Below are 27,219 nucleotides of genomic sequence, written 5' to 3' on the forward strand. Positions count from 1 at the left end.
GCCCTTGTGGATCTGTCCTCCCCTCCCTGCAAGAATCCTCTTTCCCCTCTATGACCCTGGAAAGGCCTGCTGCCCTGTTAGCCAAGGATACTCAGCCAAAATACCAACCAGAACTCCAAGGGTGCAGGGGGATGCATTCCTGCAGGGGTTGCATTCTTGCAGAATCTCAGGCTAAGGCAAACTCGTGCTGTAATACTCACCCATTCCGAAACTGCAAACGTGCGCATGAGCATTTTCCTCAAGAACGTGGCCTGCCGAGCCCAAACGGGCTTGGGTTGTTGGAATAACGGCCTCTAATTTCCCGATCGCTTTCTAGCCAAAACATGTAGTGTAAATGCGTGTTATGGCAGAATGGAGCGTACTCTCCCAAACCGATTTCTGCACTACCCTACCTACCCCGAGGCCAAGCCACCCCACCCACCCTGGTGCACGGTGGGTGCAGTGCAGGCATGCCATAGACAACAACATGAAACCTCTCCCAGCCTGGCAATCCAGGATCCCGCCTTGCTCAGGGACAGCCATGCTGCACTGATGCGATACTAGGAATGGCTGCCTTCAGGGAAGGGGCTGGCTCTGCAGGCTGAGTGGCCAGACCCTCAACCAATCAATGGTATTTATTGAGCACTTCCTATGTGTAGAGCACTGTACTAAGTGCTTGGAAAATTCAATAGAATCCTCTCAAGTGCTACTCTGGCCACCTGTGCTTCTGACCCCATTCCCTCTCATCTTATGAAATCTCTCACTCTGTCCCTCCTCTCCTCAACTTCCATCTTCAACCACTCGCTCTCCATTGGTTCCTTCCACCCCTGCCTTCAAACATGCCCACGTCTCCCCCATCCTAAAAAAACCCTCTCTTGACCCCACCTCCCCTTCTAGTTATCGCCCTATCTCCCTCCTACCATTCCTTTTCATACTCCTTGAACCACTCGTCTACACCCACTGCCTTGAATTCCTCAACGCCAACTCTCTCCTCGACCCCCTCCAATCCACAGAAACTGCCCTCTCAAAGTTCTCCAATGACCTCCTGCTTGCCAAATCCAACGGCTTCTACTCTACCCTAATCCTCCTCGACCTCTCAGCTGCCTTCGACACTGTGGATCACCCCCTTCTCCTCAACACGCTATCCGACCTTGGCTTCACAGACTCCGTCCTCTCCCGGTTCTCCTCTTATCTCTCGGGCCGTTCATCCTCAGTCTCTTTTGCAGGCTCCTCCTCCCCCTCCCATTCCCTTACTGTAGGGGTTCCTCAAGGGTCAGTTCTTGTTCCCCTTCTGTTCTCTATCCTCACTCACTCCCTTGGTGAACTCATTCGCTCCCACAGCTTCAACTACCATCTCTACGCTGATGACACCCAAATCTACATCTCTGCCCCTGCTCTCTCTCCCTCCCTTCAGGCTCGTGTCTCCTCCTGCCTTCAAGACATCTCCAACTGGATGTCTGCCCGCCATCTAAAACTCAATATGTCCAAGACTGAACTCCTTAGCTTCCCTCCCAAACCCTGCCCTCTCCCTGACTTTCCCATTACTGTTGACGGCACTACCATCCTTCCCGTCTCACAAGCCCGCAACCTTGGTGTCATCCTCGACTCCGCTCTCTCATTCACCCCTCACATCCAAGCCGTCACCAAAACCTGCCGGTCTCAGCTCCGCAACATTGCCAAGATCCGCCCTTTCCTCTCCATCCCAACCGCTACCCTGCTCAATCAAGCTGTCATCCTGTCCCGTCTGGACTACCGCATCAGCCTCCTCTCTGATCTCCCATCCTCCTGTCTCTCCCCACTTCAATCCATACTTCACGCTGCTGCCTGGGTCATCTTTGTGCAGAAACGCTCTGGGCATGTTACTCCCCTCCTCAAAAATCTCCAGTGGCTACCAATCAACCTACACATCAGGCAAAAACTCCTCACTCTCGGCCTCAAGGCTGTCCATCACCTCGCCCCCTCCTACCTCACCTCCCTTCTCTCCTTCTACAGCCCAGCCCACACCCTCCACTCTTCTGCCGCTCACCTCCTCACTGTGCCTCGTTCTCGCCTGTCCCACCATTGACACCCGGACCACATCCTCCCCCTGGCCTGGAAATGCCCTCCGTCTGCCCATCCGCCAAGCTCGCTCTCTTCCTCCCTTCAGAGCCCTACTGAGAGCTCACCTCCTCCAGGAGGCCTTAGCCCCCTCCTTCCTCTCCTCCTCCTCCCCCTCCCCCCCACCCTACCTCCTTCCCCTCCCCACAGCACCTGTATATATGTTTGTACAGATTTATTTCTCTATTTTACTTGTACATATTTACTATTCTATTTATTTTATTTTGTTAATATGTTTTGTTGTCTGTCTACCCCTTCTAGACTGTGAGCCCGCTGCTGGGTAGGGACCGTCTCTATATGTTGCCAACTTGTACTTCCCAAGCGCTTAGTACAGTGCTCTGCACACAGTAAGTGCTCAATAGATACGATTCAATGAATGAATGAATTGGTGGATGTGATCCCCGCCCACAAAGAGCTTGCGGTCTACTGGCTTGGGAACTGGAGTGCCTGTGGGGGCGGCCCTGGGGCAAGGTTCCTAACTTGTCTTCCTCCTGCATGCACAGAGCCCATTCCAGCCACTGTTGGCCCAGCTCTGGCTTGTGCATGAAAATGGGAAAAAAAAGAAAAGGGTTGGTCCCTCCCTCCCCAAGAGAACTAGTGTGCCCTCCTTCTAATAGAAAGTGGATTCTTTATGAAATGCTTCCTTCTGTTTAACACTGTCTTTGGTTATTCTAATGAAAACTTTGCAACACCTAGGACAATTGGGAACTTCTCAGTCCTAGAGGTCCAGGGTTGGCATTCCTTTAGCCCGGTCACAGGGCCGAACTTAACAGTGAACCAAAAAGCAGACTATGCCACACCACCATGTGGGGCCAACGGTGCTTTCTGCCCAGTGTTTTGCTCACGCTGGGACCCCAGAATGCAACAGGGAACCATGGCTCCCACCCTAATCGGTGGGGTGCCTCTTCCAGTTACCCTATTCGAAGCTGACTTCAAAGCCTCTGCCACAGAATCAGCTGGGGTCGACCCTCTCCAGGGAAATCTCTCCCCATAACTCTTCGCCTCTGGGTAGACCAGCTCAAAAAACACAGGCTGCTTCAATGCCATTATAGTTGACTCATTCACAATAACCTAATATGCCCAAGATTTTCCATTTAACCCTACCTTTGAAAATAATTCTTCAACAAATACAGTTTATAATCAATTAGTCAAAGGAATGGTTCCTCGCATAGTTGTACACATTATGAAAGACACCTCATCTTAGATGTCGCTAAATTTGACATGAGATTACTCCATGACGACTATCAAATATTTAAAGTGATAACTAGCAATACACTAATGGTTTTACTTTTTTGAAAGACAGCTGTGTTTTCGGTTATGCAATTTTATTTGCATAATTGAGAATTGTACATTAAATTTCTTCAGACTTGTCCATTTTCCTTTATCAGCTATTACTGATAATTACTTCAGAAATAATGTGCTCAAAGAAGCATAATATTCAGATGCTTTCCCTAAACTCTCATTTCCTCTTCTCCCACTCCCTTGCACTTGCACCCTTTTATTCAGCCTTCCCTCAGCCTCACAGCACTTATGTATATATTTATAATTTATTTATATGAAACTCTGTCCCCCTCTAGAACGTAAGCTCATTGTGGGCAGGGAACATGTCTACAAACTCTGTTATACTGTACTCTCCCAAATACTTCATACAGTGCTCTGCACTTAGCGCTCAAGAAATATGATTAATTAATGCCCATAGCTGAAAGTTGACATCTAGAAAACATGCGTGTGCTATGTAATTTACTTGAGAATTTGCTTTCTGCCTCACAAAGTTATTGTGAGAGCAAAAATGAGATGAGCATTGTGAGAGCGCTTTGGGGATAAAACCGCTATTCAAGAAAACCAAGTCATTTTTCGTAAGTTAATTCTGATGGCCTCAGTGTGTACGTAATTCATGTTTTAAACATCTCCAAATCATGGACTGCAGGAACCTACTGCAGGAACCTCCCATGCAAGAGACCCAATTTGCTTCCTGACAAATAAAATAAAAAACTCAAGGCAGGGTAAAACTGAATAAAAGAAGTACGACCACAAAGAAACAGAGCTGTGACTACAACTGCATAGCTCTTGGTAAGCTACTATAAATACTGTGGCATTTGTGGCACTTGCAAAGTGCCAAGCACTATAATAAATGCAGGGGTAGATATAACGCAATCAAATCAGAATCAGTCCTTAACCCCTCAAAGGGCTCAAAGTATAGAGGGGAGGGAAAAATAGAAATAGAAAAGACCACAAAATTGCCTTACAGACCAAGTCAAATTTAAGATGAGGTTTCAGGGTTAATGCTTTGTTTTGGTTTTTTTTTTTTTTTGGTTTTTGTCATTGACCTTTTCTGGGTTCAGAGGTATTTGTAGATTTTATCACAACTGGACTTGAGTTGCATTCTTTGGCTGCGTTATACTCAGTACCAACAACCGACTAAATATCTGAAAAGGAGCAGGTCAAGAGGGTCTGGCTGCCGGTTCAGAAGCAAGTACCACCACTGGAAACTCTGCCCATTCCCTCCTCGGTCATACTCGCCTTATGATACTCGGTTCGTTGCTTCTGTCACTGCTGCCATCCCGCTGCCCGGGGGCAGGGAGGAGGACTGGTTCCCAGAGGTGACTGCAGTTGAAGTAGCAGTGTCAAGGAGGAGGGAGTGCTGGAGGCACTGCAGTGAGAAGGGGACCCTAGGTGGAGAGTGGGTGGGGTTTTAGGGATTTAAGGGAAGTTCTGACCTGGAATTCCCTCTCCTTCCACATGCAAAAGACCACTACTTTCCCCACCTTCAAATTCCTTTTAAGGTCACATCTCCTCCAAGAGGTCTTCCCCAATTAATAATAAAAGAATAATAATATTTGGCATTTGTTAAGCACTTACTACATGCCAGGCACTCTACTAAACACTGGGATGGATCGAACTGAACACAGTCCCTGTCCCATATGGGGCTCACAGTCTTAATCCCCATTTTACAGATAAGGTAACTGAGGCCCAGAGAAGAGAAGTGACTTGCCCAAGGTCACACAGCAGGCAGCGACGGAGCCGTGATGAGAACCCATGACTTTCTAACTCCCAGGCTCATGCTCTTTCCCCTACTCCCTCCCCATTCTGCATCACCTATGCAACTGGATCTGTAATCAATCAATCAATGGTATTTGGATGCTTACTGTGTATTCAGCATCTTGGAGAGTACAGTACAAGAGTTGGTAGACTTGTGTCCCTGCCCACAAGGAGCTTATGGTCTACAGGGGGAGACAGACATGAAAATACATTACAGATATGTATATAAGTGCTGTGGGGTGAATATCAAGGGTTTAAAAGATACAAATCCAAGTGCAAATGCAATGCAGAAGGGAGAGGGAGTAGAACTGAAGGCTTAAAATAGGGAAGGCCTCTTGGAGATGTGATTTTAATAAGGCTTTGAAGTGGGGAGAGTGATGATCTGAGGGCATGAAGGAGGAGGGAGGACTGGGGCAAGGGTTTAGTGGTGAGACACACAAGATTCAGGTACAGGGAGTAGACTGACTTTAGAGGAGCAAAGTGAGTGGACTGTGTAGTAGTAAGAAATCAGCAAGTAAAGATGGGAGGGGGCAAGGTGATTGAATGTTTTAGAGCCAATGGCAAGGAGTTTCTGTTTGATGTTCAGGTGGATGGGCAACCACCGGAGGTTCCTAATGGGGAAACCTGGACCCAACTATTTTTTTTACAAAAATGATCTGGGCAGCAGATCACTCTTTAAGTACTTGATATTCACCCCCGCACTCAGCTCCTCAGTACTTACGTACATATCGATAATTTCTTTTAATGTCTGTCTCCCTCTCTGGCCTAAAAGCTCATTGTGGACAGTAATACATCTACCAGCTCTGCTGTACTCGCCCAGGAGGTTAGCTCAGTGCTCTGCACAAAGTAAGCGCTCAATGGATACCATTGACTGATCAATTCAGGATTTTGGGGAAGGTGGTATGAAATGAGTAAGGTACTGGGGATCAGGGGATAGTGGTCTAAGTCCTTGCTCTACCATTCATCAGCTGAATGACTTTGGGCAAATCACTCATCTCTTTGGGCCTCGTTTCCTCTGCTTTCTCTGCCTCTTGGACTGTGAAGGTACGGGACTGTGTCTAGTCTGATCAGCTTCTATTTATCCCTGTGCTTAGCACAGTGCTTGACACCTAGTAAGTACTTAATAAAGTCCACAATGATTGCTCCTTTTGGAAGCCACTGCCAGACAAAAATACTGGCAGCAGTGCTGTCCCAGGGAAATACCTGCACAGGAAGGCGGCCAGGAGAGGGATAATAAAGAGGCCATGGCATTGCTGAGGATAGAGCAGGTTTCATAGCGAAGAGCCTCTATTCACGTTGAGGTTATTACCAGGAATGGTAGTGAGGAATGAGATAAATTATGCCAACAGTGAAGTAATCGGGAGCCAGAGTCAAGAGAGAATCATCCTACCTGACACAGGGGATTGCTGCGGAGAAATTAGGCCAACACCAGGGGAAAACGAAGGGCAGCCATGGTTCTGAAATGGAGGCCAGAAGCCTGCTCTCTGCAGAGGGGAAATTACCTTTTCATCATTTGCTGGAAAGCCATCTGGATCTTTTCTCTTTTTCTTTCCCTTCTTCTCTTTACTGTGTTGTGGGGTGGAACTCTGGTAGGACTGCAGATCTACTCTGGAGTGAAACTGATAGCGACCACTTTCGACATCGCAGTAGTAGTAAATTCCTGTAGCAGGATCGTAATACAGTTGGTTTTCCTTTAAAAACGAAACAGCAAGGAAGCAAGAGGACCCATTAGGCTCCAGTGCTAAACATCACAGTTCAAACAGCTACAGAAATCACCATAAATGCCAATAAGTGCGCTCTGTGTTTTTGTCCATGGGATTCAGGTCCCTTCACCTACTGGTTCCCTCCTCTGGGAGTCTCCTTCTCTCCCGTTTCCCTTAACTCGGGCTCTCTCTTCTAGCCATGTCGTTTTTCTGCTTCCAAGCCACCACACATTTTCCCCACTGCCTGGAATTCCCTTCTTCCACTGTTGCCAAGGGAGATCCCTTTCCATCTTAAAAGCTACTGAAGACTCACCTCCTGTAGAAAACCCTTCTCCAAATAATCCCCATCACTCTGGTCATGCCATCTACTCCAGCTTCCCTAGAATTTACATCTAGCTCTGTAAATCTCGGGTGACATTTTATGTTGTAAGCCCTTGCACATCTGGCCTACATGTGAGTTTACTGCCTTTCCAAATTTGCCCTTCTTCTCCCTTTAGACTGGAAGCTCCATAAGGGCAGGAATCATCTTTGTCCTTCCTTTCTAATTCTCTCCAGTGCTTAACGCAGAAGCCTGTAAAAAGTGTCCAAGCAGTGTTGATGATTTTGAGGTCTAACCAAAGGATGTGTTACTCTAACAATTTATATTTTAACTCACCGGGGAGTGAACACGTAGGATTCCTTATCGCTAAGTTGGAAAGGCAGAAATCATTAGGTTCAAAAAGAGTAGAGATAAATTTGTCAATGATGGTGCAGTGGGGAGGGGACTAAATGGAGGGTGACAGGTGAAACATCTCATAACCACGGGGTTGGTGACAAGGAAGGCAGGACCATATCCAGAGGTGGAAACCCCCTGGGCTCACTGTTCCAACTGTAAACTACCCACCACGTCACCAGACTTCTACCTCAGGACAGGTTAGGAAGGTCTGACCCCAGGAATGGTCTGACAGGGAAACCTCCCCCCACACCACAGTGCTTATGTACACAATGTTAAATTATTATAAATTACTTATTTAGTCATATTAATTTCTGTCTTCCCCCTCTAGGCTGTAAGTTCCTTATGGGCAGGGAGCAGGTCTGCTTATTCTGCTGCATTGTGCTCTCCCAAGCATTTTGTACAGTGCTCTACACAGAGTAAGTTCTCAATAAATACGATTGATTCCTTCAGTAATAACGAAAATAAGAAGTGTAGTATTTACTAAGCACTTACTGTGTGCCAGGCACTGTACTAAGCAATGGGATAGACACAAAGTAATTGGGCTGGACACAGTCCCTATCCCACATAGGGCCCAATCTTAATTCCTATTCTACAGATGAGGTAATTGAGGCACAGAGAAGTGAAGTGCCATACCCAAGGTCACACAGCAGACAAGTGGCTGACCAGAATTAGAACCCAGGTCCTTCTGACTCCCAGGGCTGGGCTCCATTCACTAGGTCACGCTGTTTCCCCAACAAGGAAAGACCTTTTTGGGATAAGGTGTTCCTTTAAAAACAGAACACAGCCTCGCCCTGTGCTTACTGTCTCCACGCCTGCCCAGTGTGGAGTCCATCTGCTACAAGGGAGGCCACACTTTCTGGGAGAGGAGGGGTCATCATCACACAATGCTCCGATCAGAGGGACTGCCAGAGGGAAATAGGCACTTGTAGATGGTGAAGCAACAGAAAGGAAAAAGTGAAGAGCCAATGTTTTGCACCACTAACAACCAGGGAACCAGGACGGGGAGGAGAACCTCGATTCCCCTGAAGCTCCCTGTTCTGGTCAGGTCAGTGGAAAGGCACCTAAAAAAGGAAAATGGCTTATGCTGCTTACTGCCTCCTTGTTACCTGGATTTGATTTCTATACCCTTGTTAAATGAGACATGCTTCTAGTGAACAAAATATTGGCAGTGAAAAGGGCTCTGGATTTGGGCTATCAATTATAATTTTCTCAGGACGGGACAAAGTTAAGCGATTTCAGTTGCTCAAATACTACTGATTGACTTTTCTGGGGAAAACAGATACTAGCGACACAGGGAAGAAGGGAATTCTTTAAACCTCATTCTATTTTTGGTGAGCGATAGGACATTACAAGTACCCTGAGACAGTCACCTGAACTTGTCAAGTGTGATTCATTTGACAGAAGTAAAGATTTCCTATCTGCTGTAAAACCAACAGGTATAAAAAGAGATTAATATAAATATTAGGGTAGGGTTCCATTCCAATTTCACAAATGGGACTAAATTACAAAAAGCCAACTCCAGGTTTAAAAGAAACCAGTGACTGCTCTCATACTATCCAGAATGCTACTGTCTTTCCACACAATTATGAATCAATCAAAGGTATTTATTGAGCACTTACAGAGTGCAGAGCACTCCAGTAAGCACTTGGGAGAGTACAATCCAACAGTGTTGGAAGACATGATCCCTGTCTTCCAGGAGCACAGAAGTACTCCTTGTTGGTAATGTTGTGAACCCAAACATTCATATAAGTAGAAGCCCAAACATCTAGTAACAAAATAGGATTTGGGGATTTCTCCACAGCATTCACGCTGGACTCTGAAACACAATCAACTTCATTTGGCTTACAAAATGGTAAAGGCCACCGTAAAAATCTGCTACTCTGTTCCAATTCCTTAAATGGGGATACCTAAAACAATCTGATATCCAAAGAGAAATGGTCTGCTAAACATGGTATTGCAAACCATTCTCTTGCATGCTTCTCAGAACCATACATAAAAACAATAACTGATTGTTTCTCATGCCTGAAGAGGCCTGTCTGCAGCACATGAATCTTTTAAATCCCATTCTGCAACCTTAGTATTAAAAAACCAAAACTCAATTCCCAGGAAAATTTTATATGTTCTTTAAAGGAAAGACCTATTCTTGTGAGGCTATAAAATCCGTCTTTTGACTTAGAAAGCTCAGGTGCTGAGTTGCCAATTAGTCAAGTTTTTCAGAAGCTATACTTACTGAGTCATAGTAGAAGCCCGTGCTGTGGTCGTAATACAATCCGGTATTTTCATCATACGTAAACCCAGTTTGTGACACAGCAGCTTCTGCTGCAGCTCTTAAACTTTCTGCTAACGATGGGCCATCTAAAGTGGCATCGTCTGCTGCTAATGATGTGCCTTCTGGTTCCTAGAGGAGAAAAAAATGCCAATTGTGTGCAATGAATACGATCTTGCAGTAGGGTATCTAGAGTTGAACTCCCAGCCTCATTTATCCCAGGTCTGTGGTAAGGTCTGAGAGTTTCTGGTCAAGATCAAAAAGACTCCCAAATGGTGGCCTTCTGGCCCGAGCGCTCTTTAAAGCCTGTCCCCTCCTGGGCCCCACTTCCACTAGAATCCCTGCTCACTTCTGAAAGTGAATGGGAAGAAGAAAAGTTATCATCTCTGAGGCTACAGAAAAAGTCAGCAGGATTGGGTCTTAAATACAGGTTTCTAGTCTTTTCTCTTTGATCATAAGTCTTACTTTCAGGACGGAGTCTAAACTATCAAAAAGCAGGGAGAGTTTCTCTGCTATTCAGGATTTCAAGTGCATTTAGCAGTTCTCTTACCTGTGAATCTGAGGTAAAATTATCCTGTTGTCCATAGTTAACATTTTCTGTGGTCTCAGTGCCAGTGCTAGTAGTTTCACACTCTGTCTGTGACTGGTCTGTGCAATTGACATGGGAAGCTTCACTTCCTTGATCTTGCTGGGCAGGGAACTCAGACACCTTATTTTGAGGGATGATATTTTTATAGTATGTCTGATAATAATAATCTGTGATAAAATAAAGTGATAACATAGAAGAATCATGCACTTTTACAAAGGACTTTACATTTTCAAAATCCTTAAGAGCCATTCATCGTTTTCAAGCTAACTGAAATGTCAACAAATCACACCTGTCATTTCAATAGCTCCTTTCAACCCTGAAATGACATAAAGCCTAATTAAAACCCTTACTCTGGTAAATTTCCAGAGTTTTCTACAACCCTTTCAAACACTCTAGCCGTTAAGAAAAACAAACAAAAAAAAAACCGACCAGATTTGCCAAAGAATGAAATTTCTTTTTGCTCAGGGCACTAGATTTGGCATTTAAATACATCACCTCATAGTCCCACGGAATATAGGGGATCAGACATTATAGGCCCTATTCCCCCGTGTGACATACCTCAACAAACAACTTCACTTCTCAAAGAAAATCTAATATCTAAAGATAGCTACACTGTGATATATAAAATGTATTTACATCTATGTATCTCTAGCAATACTTCATTCTGCTGCTGGGATCATTTTTCTAAAACGGCTCTGCGCAGATCACCCCACTCCTCACAAACATCTGACGATTGCCCATTCTTCTCTGCATAAAGCACAAACTCCTGACCATTGGCTTTAGAGCACTCATCATCTTTCTCCCACACAGACTATAGTAGCTCCTCTTTCACTACAGCCCAGCCCGTACGCTTTACTCCTCTATTGCCATCTTGTGCCTTGTTCTTGTCTCTCCTTATCGGTCTCGCGCTTGGGACTTCCCTCCTTTCTGGGACTCCTTCCCACCTCACATTTGGCAGACAGACCACTACTCTCCCTGTCTTTAAAAGCCATTCTAAAGTCATATCTCCTCCAGGAGGCTTTCCCTGATTATTCTCTCTTCTCCCACCCTACTTCTCCATCTATTATCACTTCCATGTCTCCTAAGCACTTGGGAACTTAATCCATCAATGGAATTTATTGAGAGCTTACTGTGTGCAGAGCACTGTACTAAGTGCTTAGTAATTCCACCTCCTTCCCTCCTCTTTGCTCCCTCTCGCCCGGCCCCTTGGGCATTTAGGAATATATCTTCATACTCTATTACTTCCACCCACCTGTAACTTACTTTTGTGTCTGGCTCCCCTCCTGGACCGTAAACTCCTTGAGAGTAGGAATCATGTCTATCTCTTCTGTAATCTCCCAAACGTTTACTGCAGTGATCTGCCCAGAGCAAGTGCTCAATAAAATACTATTCCTTGGTTATCTATCTACAGAATGATAAAGATAGATTATAGATAACTGGCTTTTGGTGTTCTAAACTGATGCTTCTAATGTTGAAATTCTATTGTGAGCAGGGGTGGCTCAGAGGCCCAAATGGGACCAACAATCAACATGACATTTTTGCTTCTTGTTATTCCAACCTTTGCTCCAGAAGGACCAGCTTGGTGAGGGGCATGGGGAGGGAGACACGTGGAGGCAGAAAGGTGGAGAGAAAGGAGATGGAAGTAATGGTCACCCCACACTAATGCACCCCTGGCCTACACCCATCCTGCTCTGGCAGGTCTCACTCAAGGCCACAGGGTTCTAATGGCTGTTGTCTATCAGGCTCATTGTCTATTTGGGAAAGTTTGGGACAGGAGATTACTTTTCATCACGACCTACATTTATTAAGATCATCTCATTCCAAAAACAAGAGTGATTCTAAGCAACTATCACACCAGAGGCTGGTGCAACATCCTTTCCTATAGGTGAACGGGATGGATTGTCAGAATTTGTTGTTTTAGGTAAAAGGGATTCTTATTTTTGTAAACTTGAGTACCTGAAGTTGGCCAAGGTGCATAGTTTTCTGTTTGTACTTCTACATCAGACTTGTTTTTCTCCCTCTTTTTCCTGTAATGGATTTCTTTACTGAGTTCTTCAACCTGGAAAAAAAACAACCCCTTAGTTGTAGAAGAACAAGCACGAACCACCTTATTCCACAGCAAATGCTAATGTACGGTAACTGTCTTCTTTGTAAAAGAAGACAAGTAAAAGTAAAATACTTAAATCCAGCACCCTCAGCTGACCCTCTTTTCAGCCATCCATGCATTCACACGGCTCTCTTATACCATGGAGGTTGCATTCTTGCAGAATCTGCAGTAAGGAACACTCACACCATGGTACTCTCTAACTCTGCATTTCTAATGCCGTGCTGCACGTGCACAACTGGCTCTTCCAAATCCGCATTGCATTCAGACGGACACGTACCATCAGGACAAAGATGTCTGATTCTGTCATCGGGTTCTAGCTAAAATATGGAGGGATAGCATTTACACTGCATTTACAAGTAATCTGACATTTGGGATGAAGGGCCTCATTTAGAAAGTTCTGTAGTGGTGCCCATTCAATCTGTCAAGTTCTGAGTCTTGCGACTTGTGGAAATCTAATGCAGGGGACACTCAGGGCCCCAGGCCCATGCTCTATCCACTAAGCCACGCTGCTTAGTAGTGTTTGGCCCATAGTAAATGGTTAAACATTATTATTCTAGTTCCAGCTCTGTTACTTGCCAGCTGTGTGAATTTGAGCAAGTCACTTAACCTCTCTGGTCCTCAGCTTCCTCACCTGAAAAATGGAGGAAAAAATACCTGCAATTCTCTACCTCACAGGGATGTGAAGAGGGAAAAATTGAGCTATGGTAAAGTACTGTGGGAATAAAAGGAGTATATATAAAATTGAGGTTCCACAGAGGTGCTTACAGCTTACTAGCTAAAGCGCAGGTTTGGGACAGCCTTGAGTCAGTAAGCCAGGACTTCCGACCCCAAGAAGGGCACGGAGTACAAATTTCTTGAAAGAGCAAAACAACGTTGAAAGAAAACTGCGATTTTATCAAGTGCATCAGTAAAATGTAATTTTTCCCATCTGTGCCCACTTTAAAAAGTACCAAATAGGAGGAAATTTGAAATACTCAAGACTGTAAAAAACTGACAATACTGCATGACATGGATGCCTACTTGACCAGTGAAGCTAGTGTTCGTTGAAAATAATGATGGTATTTGTTACGTGCTTACTATGTGTGAAGCACTGATCTAAGCGCTGAGTTCAAGTACCCAAATTGGTGCATTGCCACCACTGGCCTCAATCTCAGACGTCACAAACAGCGTTTGGGCACAGAGTGAGAACAGTTCAACTCTACAACATTCTCTAACATATAAAAAACTCTAAAAGATAGGAATATTTCGTAATTTGTCACAGACACTTGAAAATAATTTAAATCTTTCAGGGTGCAAAACACAAACTTTTATACAGTGGTAAAGTTAACGAATCAAAATAAAGTGCAAAATTAACATATCTAGACTCTCACTAAACATAGCCAAAGTGTTAATTATTAAATTGCTCAGTAGAGTGAAATGACAAGCAAGTGTTATTTGAACTCCAGAGTACGGCAGCAGTCAGAGTGAGACTTCTTGTTGTAGCATGGGGAAGAGTAATTCCATAATTAAGCTTCAGACTGAACACTTTAAATTGCATTTTTGATTCATCCTTTCAACACTAACTTGGAACAGTACTGTGTGTAGGGTTGACCTCAGAGGGCTTACTGGGCTACTGGGGGAGATAGGCAAGGATGGGAGAGCCTAGGGACGCTCTCCGGGAAAGCAAAAGGTTCCTAGGACTCCATCAATCAATCAAGTGATATTTATTTAGCATTTACTGTGTACAGAGCACTGAACTAAGGGCTTGGGAAAGTTACCACAACAACTGTGGTATTTGTTAAGTGCTTACTCTGTGCCAGTCACTGTTCCAAGCCCTGGCATAGATATAAGCTAACTGGGTTGGACATAGCCCAGGTCCCACATAGGGCTGGCAGTCTAAATTGCCATTTTACAGATGAGGTAACTGAGGCACAGAAGTGAAATGACCTACCCAAGGTCACACAGCAGACAATTCGCAGACCCAGAGCTAGAACCTAGGTCTTTCTCATTCCCAGGCCCATGCTCTATCCACTAGACCACGCTGGTTCTCTACAACAGTAGAGAGTACCACATAACAGAGTTATACACAAGTTCCCTGCCCACAACAAGCTTAGTCTCGAGGGACTGGACTCTAGAAACCCTGTGGCCAGAGGAATCAACAGAGGCAGTGGCCCCTGTGCCCCCTTCAAGAGATTTGCCCGCCCTAATGTCACTCACACCAGAGCCCTGCATTGTCACCACCACCAGCTTTTCTACCAAAGTGGAGGAAACTGTTGCCCCCAAAAGAGATGGGATGGTCACAGTGGTCTCATCTGAATGTCCCAGGTGCCCTGCCCTGGAGATGGCCCCGGATGTTTGGCAGGGAAAGGGCTGTGAACAGCAGTCTGCACTAAAAACAAATCAAAATCTTGGCCCAGGATATAAATCAAACTGCCCTGGAAAACTACTATTTTTATTCCTAACCAATGCCCAATGTTTGTTAAAACCTTGGAAAAGGAAATTCTATTTGAAATGGACCATCTAAAGCCCAATGGGTATAAGGGAGATGGTTTCCACTGGCACTCAGGGCAGAAGGGGAATAGGATGCCAAAATGTGTCCGTATTTTGTGAAAATGTGAAAATAACCAGGGCTAAATTGTAATGGACGGTGCTCATAATGATGGTGTGTTTCAAGGTATATTGAAAGTCAGTTCACCCAGGTTTGAGCCTAGGCAACCTAACAGCCTCTCATTTCTGATGCGCACTTCAACCCCTTCCTGAAGCCAATAACCTAACGCATCTGGTTTGCACCCATTTTATTTTGCTTTACCCCAGAATCAGGCCTCTCATTCATTCAATCATATTTATTGAGTGCTTACCGTGTGCAGAGCACTGTACTAAGCGCTTGGGAAGTACAAGTTGGCAACATACAGAGACGGCCCCTACCCAACAATGGGCTCACAGTCTAGAAGGGGGAGACAGACAACAAAACATGTGGACAGGTGTCAAGTCATCAGAATACGTAGAAATAAAGCTAGATCATCATCATCAATCGTATTTATTGAGCGCTTACTATGTGCAGAGCACTGTACTAAGCGCTTGGGAAGTACAAATTGGCAACATATAGAGACAGTCCCCACCCAACATTGGGCTCACAGTCTAAAAGGGATGCACATCATTAACAAAATAAATAGAATAGTAAATACGTACAAGGAAAATAGAGTAATAAATCTGTACAAACATATATACAAGTGTTGTGGGGAGGGGAAGGAGGGGAGGAAAAAGGGGGCTCAGGCTGGGAAGGCCTCCTGGAAGAGGTGAGCTCTCAGTAGAGCTCAGTAGGAAGAGAGCTAGCTTGGCAGATGTGCATAACGAATACAATGATAATAACTATTAATATTATTATTACATCATAGGCCTGTGCTCTTTCCACTAGGCCCCAGCCCTTCCAGGTTTGGGGTGGGGGCTAGGCGGGTGGCTCCCACATGACAGGGGGTTATTGGGGATTTTTATGGGGGGACCCACTTGGGTCCTGGCTCGTCTGCAGCAAAGCCTTTGGTGGCGGCATCCGGGGTGTCCAGTCGGTACTCCCAAAGTGGTGTGGCTTAGTGTTAAGAGCAGGGGCTTGGGAGTCAGAGTCGTGGGTTCTAATCCCGGCTCTGCCACCTGCATGCTGTGACAGCTCGGGCAAGCTATTTCACTTCTCTGTGCCTCAGTTACCTCATCCGTAAAATGGGGACTGAAACTGTGAGCCCCACTTTGGACCACCTGAATACCTTGTAATCATTATTACGATGGTTTTTGTTAAACCCTTACTATGTGGCAGGCACTGTACTAGGCGCTGGGGTGGATCCAAGCAGATCGGGTTGGACACAGTCCCTGCCCCACGCAGGGCTTATAGTCCTGCTTCCCATTTTACAGATGAGGGAACTGAAACTCAGAGAAGTGAAGTGACTGGCCCAAGGTCAAGCAGCAGACAAGTGGCAGAGCCGGAATTAGAACCCACGACCTTCTGACTCTTTGTGTTCATTCATTAACAATAATAATAATAATAATGGCATTTGTTAAGCGCTTACTATGTGCAAAGCACTGTTCTAAGCACAGGAGAGGATATAAGGTGATCACATTGTCCCATGTGGGGCTCACATCCCCCTTTTACAGATGAGGTAACAGGCACAGAGTAGTTAAGTGACTTGCCCAAAGTCACACAGTGGACAATTGGTGGAGCCAGGATTTGAACCCATGACCTCTGACTCCCAAGCCCGGGCTCTTTCCATTGAGCCACGCTGCTTCTCTAGTTCATTCATTCAGTTGTATTTATTGAGCGCTTAGAAAGTACAATTCAGCAATAGAGACAGTCACTACTCTAGAATTTACAGTCTTTAGAGAAGCAGTGTGGCTCAGGGGAAAGAGCGCGGGCTTGGGAGTCAGAGGTCATGAGTTCTAATCCCAGCTCCGCCACTTGTCAGCTGTGCAACTTTGGGCAAGTCACTTAACTTTTCTGTGCTTCAGTTCCCTCATCTGTAAAATGGGGGGTGAAGACTGTGAGCCCCATGTGGAACAACCTTGATTACCCTGTATCTACGCCAGCTGTTAGAACAGTGCTTGGCACATAGCAAGTGCTTCACAAATACCAACATTATTATTATTATTATTATTATTATTATTATTATTATTAGAATGGGGGAGCCAGACATCAGAACAAGTATCTACCCCAGCGCTTAGTGCTTGGCACACAGTAAGCGCATAACAAATATTCATTCATTCATTCATATATATTGAGTGCTTACTGTGTGCAGAGCACTGGATTAAGTGCCTGGGAAGTACAAATCGGCAACATATAGAGATGGTCCCTACCCCAAAATGGGCTCACAGTCTAGAAGATCTTCTAGAAGATCTAGAATAAGAATAGCCTCCTGATTCTGGTTATATATATATATATATGTTTGTACATATTTATTACTCTATTTATTTATTTACTTATTTTACTTGTACATATCTATTCTATTTATTTTATTTTGTTAGTATGTTTGGTTTTGTTCTCTGTCTCCCCCTTTTAGACTGTGAGCCCACTGTTGGGTAGCTCCTGTCTCTATATGTTGCCAATTTGTACTTCCCAAGCGCTTAGTACAGTGCTCTGCACATAGTAAGCGCTCAATAAATACGATTGATGATGATGACTCTGGTTAGTGCCAGCTGTGTGACCTTGGGCAAGTCACTTGGCTTCTCTGGGCCTCAGTTCCCTCATCTGTAAAATGGGGATGTAGAGTGTAAGCCCCACATGGGACAACCTGATTACCTTGTATCTACCCCAGTGCTTAGAACAGTGCTCGGCACACAGAGAAGCGGCCTGGCTTAGTGGAAAGAGCACAGGCTTGGGGGTCAGAGGTCATGGGTTCTAATCCCGACTCCGCTACTTGTTAGCTGTGTGACTTTGGGCAAGTCACTTAACTTCTCCGGGCCTCGGTTACCTCATCTGTAAAATGGGGATTAAGGCTGTGAGCCCCAAGTGGGGCAACCTAAATACCTTGTATCTACACCAGCGCTTAGGACAGTGCTTGGCCCATAGTAAGTGCTTAACAAATACCATCATTTTTCCCTTTTAGACTGTGAGCCTGTTTGTTGGGTAGGGACCGTCCCTATATGTTGTGGATTTGTACTTCCCAAGCGCTTAGTCCAGTGCTCTGCACACAGTAAGCGCTCAATAAATGTGACTGAGTGAATGAAGGAATAGTAAGCGCTTAATCAATCAATCGTATTTATTGAGCACTTTCTGTGTGCAGAGCACTGTACTAAGCGCTTGGGAAGTACAAGCTGGCAACCTATAGAGACAGTGCCTACCCAACAGTGGGCTCACAGTCTAGAAGGGGGAGACAGAGAACCATACCAAACATACTAACAAAATAAAATAAATAGAATAGATAGGTACAAGTAAAATCAATAGATAGAGTAATAAATATGTACAAACATATACAGGTGCTGTGGGGAAGGGAGGGAGGTAAGATGGGGGGGATGGAGAGGGGGACGAGGGGGAGAGGAATAGAGAAGCAGCGTGGCTCAGTGGAAAGAGCATGGGCTTCCATGCTCTTCCCTTCCCCACTGCACCTGTATATATGTATATATGTTTGTACATATTCGTTACTCTATTTATTTACTTTACTTGTACATATCTATTCTATTTATTTTATTTTGTTAGTATGTTTGGTTTTGTTCTCTGTCTCCCCCTTTTAGACTGTGAGCCCACTGTTGGGTAGGGACTGTCTCTACGTGTTGCCAACTTGTACTTTCCAAGCGCTTAGTACAGTGCTCTGCACACAGTAAGCGCTCAATAAATACGACTGATGATGGGCTTTGGAGTCAGAGGTCATGGGTTCAAATCCCGGCTCCGCCACTTGTCAGCTGTGTGACTTTGGGCGGTCACTTCACTTCTCTGGGCCTCAGTTCCCTCATCCGTAAAATGGGGATTAAGATTGTGAGCCCCCCGTGGGACAACCTGATCACCTTGTACCTCCCCGGCGCTTAGAACGGTGCTTGGCACATAGTAAGTGCTTAATAAATGTCAATTATTATTATTATTATTATTATTATTAAAATGGGGGTGAAGACTGTGAGCCCCCTGTGGGACAACTGGATCACCTTGTACCTCCCCAGCACTTAGAACGGTGCTTGGCACATAGTAAGCGCTTAATAAATGCCAATTATTATTATTATTATTATTAAAATGGGGATGAAGACTGTGAGCCCCCTGTGGGACAACCTGATCACCTTGTACCTCCCCAGCGCTTAGAACGGTGCTTGGCACATAGTAAGCGTTTAATAAATGCCAATTATTATTATTATTATTATTATTATTAAAATGGGGGTGAAGACTGTGAGCCCCCTGTGGGACAACTGGATCACCTTGTACCTCCCCAGCACTTAGAACGGTGCTTGGCACATAGTAAGCGCTTAATAAATGCCAATTATTATTATTATTATTATTAAAATGGGGATGAAGACTGTGAGCCCCCTGTGGGACAACCTGATCACCTTGTACCTCCCCAGCGCTTAGAACGGTGCTTGGCACATAGTAAGCGTTTAATAAATGCCAATTATTACTACTATTATTAAAATGGGGGTGAAGACTGTGAGTCCCATGTGGGACAACCTGATCACCTTGTACCTCCCCAGTGCTTGGAACGGTGCTTGGCACATAGGAAGCGCTTAATAAATGCCAATTATTATTATTATCATCAATCGTATTTATTGAGCACTTACTATGTGCAGAGCACTGTACTAACTGCTTATTATTATTATTATTAAAATGGGGATTAAGACTGTGAGCCCACTGTTGGGTAGGGACTCTCTCTATATGTTGCCAATTTGTACTTCCCAAGCGCTTAGTACAGTGCTCTGCACACAGTAAGCGCTCAATAAATACGATTGATGATGATGATGTGAGCCCCCTGCGGAACAACCGGATCACCTTGTACCTCCCCAGCGCTTAGAACAGTGCTTGGCACATAGTAAGCGCTTAATAAATGCCAATTATTATTATTAAAATGGGGGTGAAGACAGTGAGCTCCCTATGGGACAACCTGCTCACCTTGTACCTTCCCAGCGTTTAGAACACAGCTTGGCACATAGTAAGCGCTTAATAAATGCCAATTATTATTATTATCATCAATTGTATTTATTGAGTGCTTACTATGTGCAGAGCACTGTACTAAGCGCTTATTATTATTATTATTAAAATGGGGATTAAGACTGTGAGCCCCCTGCGGGACAACCTGATCACCTTGTACCTCCCCAGCGTTTAGAACGGTGCTTGGCGAATAGTAAGCGCTAAATAAATGCCAATTATTATTATCATTATTAAAATGGGGATGAAGACTGTGAGCCCCCCGCGGGACAACCGGATCACCTGGCACCTCCCCAGTGTTTAGAACGGTGCTTGGCACATAGTAAGCGCTTAATAAATGCCAATTATTATTATTATCATCAATCGTATTTATTGAGCGCTTACTATGTGCAGAGCACTGTACTAAGCGCTTATTATTATTATTATTAAAATGGGGATTAAGACTGTGAGCCCACTGTTGGGTAGGGACTCTATATGTTGCCAATTTGTACTTCCCAAGCGCTTAGTACAGTGCTCTGCACATAGTAAGCGCTCAATACAATTGATGATGATGATGTGAGCCCCCTGCGGAACAACCGGATCACCTTGCACCTCCCCAGCGCTTAGAACAGTGCTTGGCACATAGTAAGCGCTTAATAAATGCCAATTATTATTATTATTATTAAAATGGGGATTAAGACTGTGAGCCCCCCGTGGGACAACCTGATCACCTTGTACCTCCCCAGCACTTAGAACGGTGCTTGGCACATAGTAAGCGCTTAATAAATGCCAATTATTATTATTATTAAAATAGGGGTGAAGACTGTGAGCCCCGTGTGGGACAACCTGATCACCTTGTACCTCCCCAGCTCTTAGAACGGTGCTTGGCACACAGAAAGCGCTTAATAAATGCCAATTATTACTATTAGCATTAAAATGGGGGTGAAGACTGTGAGCCCCTGGGGGACAACCTGATCACCTTGTACCTCTCCAGCGCTTAGAACGGTGCTTGGCACATAGTAAGCGCTTAATAAATGCCAATTATTATTATCATTATTAAAATGGGGGTGAAGACTGGGAGCCCCCTGCGGGACAACCGGATCACCTTGTACCTCCCCAGCGCTTAGAACGGTGCTTGGCACATAGGAAGCGCTTCATAAATACCAATTATTATTATTAAAATGGGGGTGAAGACTGTGAGCCCCCTGCGGGACAACCTGATCACCTTGTACCTCCCCAGCGCTTAGAACAGTGCTTGGCACATAGTAAGTGCTTAATAAATGCCAATTATTATTATTAAAATGGGGGTGAAGACTGGGAGCCCCACCGTGGGACAACCTGATCACCTTGTACCTCCCCAGCGTTTAGAACGGTGCTTGACATATAGTAAGTGCTTAATAAATGCCAATTATTATTATTACTATTAAAATGGGGATGAAGACTGTGAGCCCCCTGCGGGACAACCGGATCACCTTGTACCTCCCCGACGCTTAGAACGGTGCTTGGCACATAGTAAGCGCTTAATAAATGCCAATTATTATTATTATTATTAAAATGGGGGTGAAAACTGTGAGCTCCCTGTTGGACAACCGGATCACCTTGTACCTCCCCGGCGCTTAAAACGGTGCTTGGCACATAGGAAGCGCTTAATAAATGCCAATTATTATTATTATCATCAATCGTATTGATTGAGCGCTTACTATGTGCAGAGCACTGTACTAAGCGCTTATTATTATTATTATTAAAATGGGGATTAAGACTGTGAGCCCCCTGCGGGACAACCGGTTCACCTTGTACCTCCCCGGCGCTTAGAACGGTGCTTGGCACATAGTAAGCGCTTAATAAATGCCAATTATTATTATTAAAATGGGGATGAAGACTGGGAGCCCCACCGTGGGACAACCTGATCACCTTGTACCTCCCCAGCGTTTAGAACGGTGCTTGACATATAGTAAGTGCTTAATAAATGCCAATTATTATTATTACTATTAAAATGGGGATGAAGACTGTGAGCCCCCTGCGGGACAACCGGATCACCTTGTACCTCCCCAGCGCTTAGAACGGTGCTTGGCACATAGGAAGCGCTTAATAAATGCCAATTATTATTATTATTATTAAAATGGGGGTGAAGACTGTGAGCCCCCTGCGGGACAACCTGATCACCTTGTACCTCCCCAGCGCTTAGAACGGTGCTTGGCACATAGTAAGCGCTTAATAAATGCCAATTATTATTATTAAAATGGGGATGAAGACTGGGAGCCCCCCTGCGGGACAACCTGATCACCTTGTACCTCCCCGGCGCTTGGAACGGTGCTTGGCACATAGTAAGCGCTTAATAAATGCCAATTATTATTATTATCATCAATCGTATTGATTGAGTGTTTACTATGTGCAGAGCACTGTACTAAGCGCTTATTATTATTATTATTATTAAAATAGGGATTAAAACTGTGAGCCCACTGTTGGGTAGAGACTCTATATGTTGCCAATTTGTACTTCCCAAGCGCTTAGTACAGTGCTCTGCACATAGTAAGCGCTCAATAAATGCGATTGATGATGATGATGTGAGCCCCCTGCGGAACAACCGGATCACCTTGTACCTCCCCAGCGTTTAGAACACAGCTTGGCACATAGTAAGCGCTTAATAAATGCCAATTATTATTATCATTATTAAAATGGGGGTGAAGACTGGGAGCCCCCTGCGGGACAACTGGATCACCTTGTACCTCCCCAGCGCTTAGAACGGTGCTTGGCACATAGGAAGCGCTTCATAAATACCAATTATTATTATTAAAATGGGGGTGAAGACTGTGAGCCCCCCGCGGGACAACCTGATCACCTTGTACCTCCCCGGCGCTTAGAACGGTGCTTGGCACATAGTAAGCGCTTAATAAATGCCAATTATTATTATTATTAAAATGGGGATGAAGACTGGGAGCCCCACCGTGGGACAACCTGATCACCTTGTACCTCCCCAGCATTTCGAACGGTGCTTGACTTATAGTAAGTGCTTAATAAATGCCAATTATTATTATTACTATTAAAATGGGGATGAAGACTGTGAGCCCCCTGCGGGACAACCGGATCACCTTGTACCTCCCCGACGCTTAGAACGGTGCTTGGCACATAGTAAGCGCTTAATAAATGCCAATTATTATTATTATTATTAAAATGGGGGTGAAAACTGTGAGCTCCCTGTTGGACAACCGGATCACCTTGTACCTCCCCGGCGCTTAAAACGGTGCTTGGCACATAGGAAGCGCTTAATAAATGCCAATTATTATTATTATCATCAATCGTATTGATTGAGCGCTTACTATGTGCAGAGCACTGTACTAAGCGCTTATTATTATTATTATTAAAATGGGGATTAAGACTGTGAGCCCCCTGCGGGACAACTGGATCACCTTGTACCTCCCCGGCGCTTAGAACGGTGCTTGGCACATAGTAAGCGCTTAATAAATGCCAATTATTATTATTAAAATGGGGGTGAAGACTGGGAGCCCCCCTGCGGGACAACCTGATCACCTTGTACCTCCCCGGCGCTTGGAACGGTGCTTGGCACATAGTAAGCGCTTAATAAATGCCAATTATTACTACTATTATTAAAATGGGGATGAAGACTGGGAGCCCCCCGTGGGACAACCTGATCACCTTGTACCTCCCCAGTGATTGGAACGGTGCTTGACACATAGTAAGCGCTTAATAAATGCCAATTATTATTATTATCATCAATCGTATTGATTGAGCGCTTACTATGTGCAGAGCACTGTACTAAGCGCTTATTATTATTATTATTATTAAAATAGGGATTAAGACTGTGAGCCCACTGTTGGGTAGGGACTCTATATGTTGCCAATTTGTACTTCCCAAGCGCTTAGTACAGTGCTCTGCACATAGTAAGCGCTCAATAAATGCGATTGATGATGATGATGTGAGCCCCCTGCGGAACAACCGGATCACCTTGTACCTCCCCAGCGTTTAGAACACAGCTTGGCACATAGTAAGCGCTTAATAAATGCCAATTATTATTATTATTATTAAAATGGGGGTGAAGACTGTGAGCCCGCTGTGGGACAACCTGATCACCTTGTACCTCCCCAGCGCTTAGAACGGTGCTTGGCACATAGGAAGCGCTTCATAAATGCCAATTATTATTATTAAAATGGGGATGAAGACTGGGAGCCCCCTGCGGGACAACCTGATCACCTTGTACCTCCCCAGCGCTTAGAACGGTGCTTGGCACATAGTAAGCGCTTAATAAATGCCAATTATTATTATCATTATTAAAATGGGGATTAAGACTGTGAGGCCCCTGCGGGACAACCGGTTCACCTTGTACCTCCCTGGCGCTTAGAACAGTGCTTGGCACATAGTAAGCGCTTAATAAATACCAATTATTATTATTACTATTAAAATGGGGATGAAGACTGAGAGCCCCCTGTGGGACAACCTGATCACCTTGTACCTCCCCAGCGTTTAGAACGGTGCTTGACATATAGTAAGTGCTTAATAAATGCCAATTACTATTATTACTATTAAAATGGGGATGAAGACTGTGAGCCCCCTGCGGGACAACCGGATCACCTTGTACCTCCCCAGCGCTTAGAACGGTGCTTGGCACATAGGAAGCGCTTAATAAATGCCAATTATTATTATTATTATTAAAATGGGGGTGAAGACTGGGAGCCCCCTGTGGGACAACCTGATCACCTTGTACCTCCCCGGCGCTTAGAGCGGTGCTTGGCACCTAGTAAGCGCTTCATAAACGCCATTATTGTTATTGTTAAGGAAGGGGCTGAGGGTGGGAAGGCCTCCTGGAGGAGGAGGTGAGAGCTGTCAGTTGATTGATTGATTGACGTCTGGCTATCTGGCTGACCTGCGTGCGGAGCTCCTGGTTGCAGGCCTCGGCGCCCTGGTAGAGCCGCTGGGTGCGGCCGAGGACCCTCTCGATGTCCCGCACCTGGCGCCGGCAGGTCCGCAGCTCCTGCTCCAGGCGCTCCACTTGGCGCCTCAGCTGCACCAGCTCCGGCTCCGGCGAGGCGGGGGGCGACGGCGATGGCGACGACGGCGGCGGCGACGACGACGACGAGGAGGAGGAGGGAGGGCCGGGGGTCGCCATGACGGGGGGGGGAGGGGGCGCGCTCAGGACGACGACGACGCGGCCTGAGGGGGCGGGAAGGCGCCGGCGGCGGCCATTACCCCGTCACGACGACCCCTGTCACCGACAACTTCCCCCTGACGACGACGACGAGGGGGCAGGGCCGCGTGCCGCCGCCGCCGCCCGCTCCCGGCGCGGGACCGGAAGTGGCGCGACTACTTCCGGGTCAGCGCGGGGGGAGGGGGCGCTCTGCGCATGCGCCAGCGGACCCAGGCGGGAGCGCGCGCGGGGGGGCGCTCTGCGCATGCGCCAGCGGACCCAAGCAGGAGAGCGCGGGGGCGCTCTGCGCATGCGCCAGAGGACCCAGGCGGGAGAGTGCGCGGGGGGCGCTCTGCGCATGCGCCGGCGGACCCAAGCAGGAGAGCGCGCGGGGGGGCGCTCTGTGCATGCGCCAGCGGACCCAGGCGGGAGAGCGCGGGGGGGGGGGGGGGGGGGCGCTCTGCGCATCCGCCAGAGGACCCAGGCGGGAGAGCGCGGGGGGGCGCTCTGCGCATGCGCCAGCGGACCCAGGCGGGAGAGCGCGCGAGGGGCGCTCTGCGCATGCGCCAGCGGACCCAAGCAGGAGAGTGCGCGGGGGCGCTCTGCGCATGCGCCAGAGGACCCAAGCGGGAGAGCGCGCGGGGGGCGCTCTGCGCATGCGCCAGCGGACCAAGGCGGGAGAGCGCGCGTGGGGCGGGGGCGGTCAGAGCCCGAGGGGCCGCGCAGCGCGCAGGCGCGGCCTGAGGCCTGTCTGTTTTAATAATAATAACAATAATGATGGCATTTGTTAATAATAATAATAATACTTGGCATTTATTAAGCGCTTACTATGTGCAAAGCACCTGTATATATGTATATATGTAATAATGGCATTTGTTAAGCGCTTACTATGTGCAAAGCACTGTTCTATATATATATAGATGTTATATATATAGATATATAGATAGTTCTATATATGTTTGTACATATTTATTACTCTATTTATTTATTTTACTTGTACATATCTCTTCTATTTATTTTATTTTGTTAGTATGTTTGGTTTTGTTCTCTGTCTTCCCCTTTTAGACTGTGAGCCCACTGTTGGGTAGGGACTGTCTCTATATGTTGCCAATTTGGACTTCCCAAGCGCTTAGTACAGTGCTCTGCACATAGTAAGCGCTCAATAAATACGACTGATGATGATGATGATGCGAAGCACTGTTCTAAGCACTGGGGAGGATACAGGGTGATCAGGTTGTCCCACATGGGGCTCACAGTCTTAATCCCCATTTTACAGATGAGGTCACTGAGGCCCAGTGAAGTTAAGTGACTTGCCCAAGATCACACAGCAGACATGTGGCGGAGTCGGGATTCCAACCCATGACCTCTGACTCCAATGCCCGTGCTCTTTCCACTGAGCCATGCTGTGCTTACTATGCGCAAAGCACTGTTCTAAGCGCTGGGGGAGGATACAAGGCGATCTATTTATTTTATTTTGTTAATATGTTTTGTTTTCTTGTCTGTCTCCCCCTTCTAATCAATCAATCAATGGTATTTATTGAGCTCTTACTGTGTGCAGAGCACTGGACTAGGCGCTTGGGAAGTCCAAGTTGGCAACACCTAGAGACAGTCCCTACCCAACAGTGGGCTCACAGTCTAGATGGGGGAGACAGAGAACAAAACCAAACATACTAACAAAATAAAATAAATAGAATAGATATGTGCAAGTAAAATAAATAAATAAATGGAGTAATAAATACGTACAAACATATATACATCAATCAATCGTATTTATTGAGCGCTTACTGTGTGCAGAGCACTGTACTAAGCACTTGGGAAGTACAAGCTGGCAACATATAGAGACAGTCCCTACCCAAGAGTGGGCTCACAGTTTAGAAGGGGGAGATGGAGAACAAAACCAAACAGACTAACAAAATAAAATAAATAGAATAAACATCTACAAGTAAAATAAATAAATAGAGTAATAAATACGTACAAACATATATACATCAATCAATCAATCATATTTATTAAGCGCTTACTGTGT

At 45.7% G+C, this 27,219-nt stretch overlaps 1 protein-coding gene across 1 annotated transcript in view; it reads right to left on the bottom strand.

Moving 5' to 3' along the window:
• The window catches only part of AGGF1 (angiogenic factor with G-patch and FHA domains 1), a gene marked incomplete at its 5' end in the record, with an annotated part of 42,923 nt that extends 17,778 nt beyond the window's left edge, over window positions 1-25,145 (bottom strand). Inside the window, 5 exons of the mRNA XM_038765559.1 lie at window positions 6,618-6,806; window positions 9,764-9,931; window positions 10,350-10,555; window positions 12,345-12,447; window positions 24,933-25,145. Of these exons, the coding sequence (XP_038621487.1) occupies window positions 6,618-6,806; window positions 9,764-9,931; window positions 10,350-10,555; window positions 12,345-12,447; window positions 24,933-25,145 (879 nt within the window). The remainder of the gene's footprint in view (window positions 1-6,617; window positions 6,807-9,763; window positions 9,932-10,349; window positions 10,556-12,344; window positions 12,448-24,932) is intronic.
• Between the last annotated feature and the right edge of the window lie 2,074 nt (window positions 25,146-27,219).

This window comes from Tachyglossus aculeatus, chromosome 23 (assembly GCF_015852505.1).
Source record: "Tachyglossus aculeatus isolate mTacAcu1 chromosome 23, mTacAcu1.pri, whole genome shotgun sequence".
Lineage (NCBI taxonomy): Eukaryota > Metazoa > Chordata > Mammalia > Monotremata > Tachyglossidae > Tachyglossus > Tachyglossus aculeatus.